This window comes from Pygoscelis adeliae, unplaced genomic scaffold, assembly GCF_000699105.1.
Source record: "Pygoscelis adeliae isolate BGI_AS28 unplaced genomic scaffold, ASM69910v1 Scaffold125, whole genome shotgun sequence".
Taxonomy (NCBI): Eukaryota; Metazoa; Chordata; class Aves; order Sphenisciformes; family Spheniscidae; genus Pygoscelis; species Pygoscelis adeliae.
Genome location: NW_008824868.1, coordinates 183,186 through 185,270, shown reverse-complemented (window position 1 = coordinate 185,270; position 2,085 = coordinate 183,186). Strand labels below are relative to the sequence as shown.

At 34.4% G+C, this 2,085-nt stretch overlaps 1 protein-coding gene across 1 annotated transcript in view; it reads left to right on the top strand.

The window, feature by feature from the left end:
• Positions 1–2,085, top strand: part of TUBE1 (tubulin, epsilon 1) — a 15,009-nt gene that overhangs the window by 5,593 nt on the left and 7,331 nt on the right. Inside the window, 2 exon segments of the mRNA XM_009324467.1 lie at positions 939–1,126; positions 1,954–2,083. Of these exon segments, the coding sequence (XP_009322742.1) occupies positions 939–1,126; positions 1,954–2,083 (318 nt within the window).

Sequence of the window (2,085 nt, the reverse complement as noted above, 5' to 3'; positions counted from 1 at the left end):
CTTTGAAGAAGACTTATAATGTTGCTTAACTTCAGAAAAACTTTGTTATTTCTATTTTCCTTCCACATAATTCTCTTGAGTCCAGTGTAGCTACTCTGTTAATAAATCAGAAGGGAGAATCCCTTGCAGTGACAATTTTGTCATTACTGTATTGCCACTAAGCCTTCCTCCCCCAGAAATATGGGAGGAGCATGTATTGTAACTGGTTATGGTGTGGAAAAAGGCAGAGAAAATAGCTCTAAATATGAAGCAAGAGTTTTGTCAAGGGCCTTTTTTCTGGCCATTTGCTCAATTTGAGACACCCTGCAGATATTGTTTCCGTTATTGCAGAAAATTGCTGTCTTGTTTGTAGATGAAATTGTCTGCTGCTGAGAATGTTAGGTGTCCAAGACAGAAAAAACACAGTTCAGTTCTCTGATTTGAACTCAGTGCCATGTGCTTAGTGCTAATGAGGAAAAAAGTGTGTGTGCTGGGGGAAAGGGGTTATTCTGTTTTGACTGGAGAATGAGGGAAAAAAAAAAAAAACAAAAGGAAAGTAAATAATTGTTTGGGGCAGTTCAATGTTTTTAAACAAAGGTTTTATTTCAAAATTCAAATTAAAGATTTTAAAATCGGAAATAAAAATACTAGGTCAGAAAAATGTTGGTTACATAATAGGACTTTTTGGTTTGCAGAAATTGTTGAGATTGTATACTTCAGCCTGTCTGGTATACTATGGGAAATACTTCTATTGCTTAATTATTTTCCTGTCTGGGAAAAACCTTCCTGCCTTAATATACATCTGACTAGCCTCCACTGTCAGCCAAATGCTTCAAAAAATGTTTATTAATATATATATATAATTTAAAAGTTTTATGTTTCCAACATACGAGTCTTAAGGCTTATGATAACATGGGGAACCTTTTATCTTCTCTCATTCTGTCTTCATTCATAATTAGGGACAGGATCTGGTCTTGGAACTTTTGTACTAAATTTGCTTGAGGATGAATTCCCAGAAGTATATAGATTTGTTACTTCAGTTTATCCCTCTGGTGAAGATGATGTTATTACTTCTCCATATAACAGTGTTCTGGCTATGAAGGAACTTAATGAACATGCAGACTGTGTGCTACCAATAGAGAATGAAGTAAGAAATAATATTCTATTTCTGTCAACTTCTTTTTTATTAGACTGCACATAGAAAGTGTTTCTTCCTTCTGTGTATTGATTTGAGTGCCAAGTCTTAAAAAGCATAATTTCATTTTTTTTAAAATAATAATTGAACTCCTAAGTCACTTGCAGGCTTTTGAAATTAATACGGGTATCATTAAAAAGTTGCTCTGCACCTTCAAAGTAGTCTAGAGTGAATTTTTTCATGTCTATTTCAAGGTGAACAGTGAAAAGCTTCTATTTACTGAGGCTGAGTGTCTTATATTCTTTTAGCAATCAATTTGTGCGTAGTATTAGTAGCGTCCTGCAAGGGAAATGACTAACCTCTCCAAATCCCAACAGACTTGACTTTACTGATTAGTGATATGGCCATCATAGGCACGACTGACCACACAAACCACTAGACTCATTTGAATCTAACTTTGATAACTCTCTTGCTGTTTGCTTATGAAAAAAGCAAGAGAAAGTGAAATAGAATATTCAGAGAATATATTTTTGCTTTCACAGGAATTATGAGAATTTAAAATGTAATTTTAAATGAGGATTTTGAATAATTGAATAAAATTCAAACTTCTGAGTCAAGCTGTGTACCTGTTTGTGACATGTAAGGAACAGACTTTGAGACGCTTCAGTCAATTGGAATTGGTCAAAAGTGGGACTTACATGTATCAAAGGTATAATCCTTGAACCAACAGTAGCATGTCTTAGCTTTTTCTTTAAGATTAATTGAAATGAAGAATTGGGTTACTGAATTTGAAAGCTCTGTGCTCAAGACTTCTTGTATGCTTTTTTTCTCTCTCAAAGTCTCTGTTTGATATAGTTAATAAAATTCATCAGATGATCAGTTCTGGGAAGCTAGGGTCAACTGTGAAGCAAAACAGCTTGGTAACATCAAGTGCAGGCAGTACAAAAACTGTGCAAGAGAAGCCATTTGAT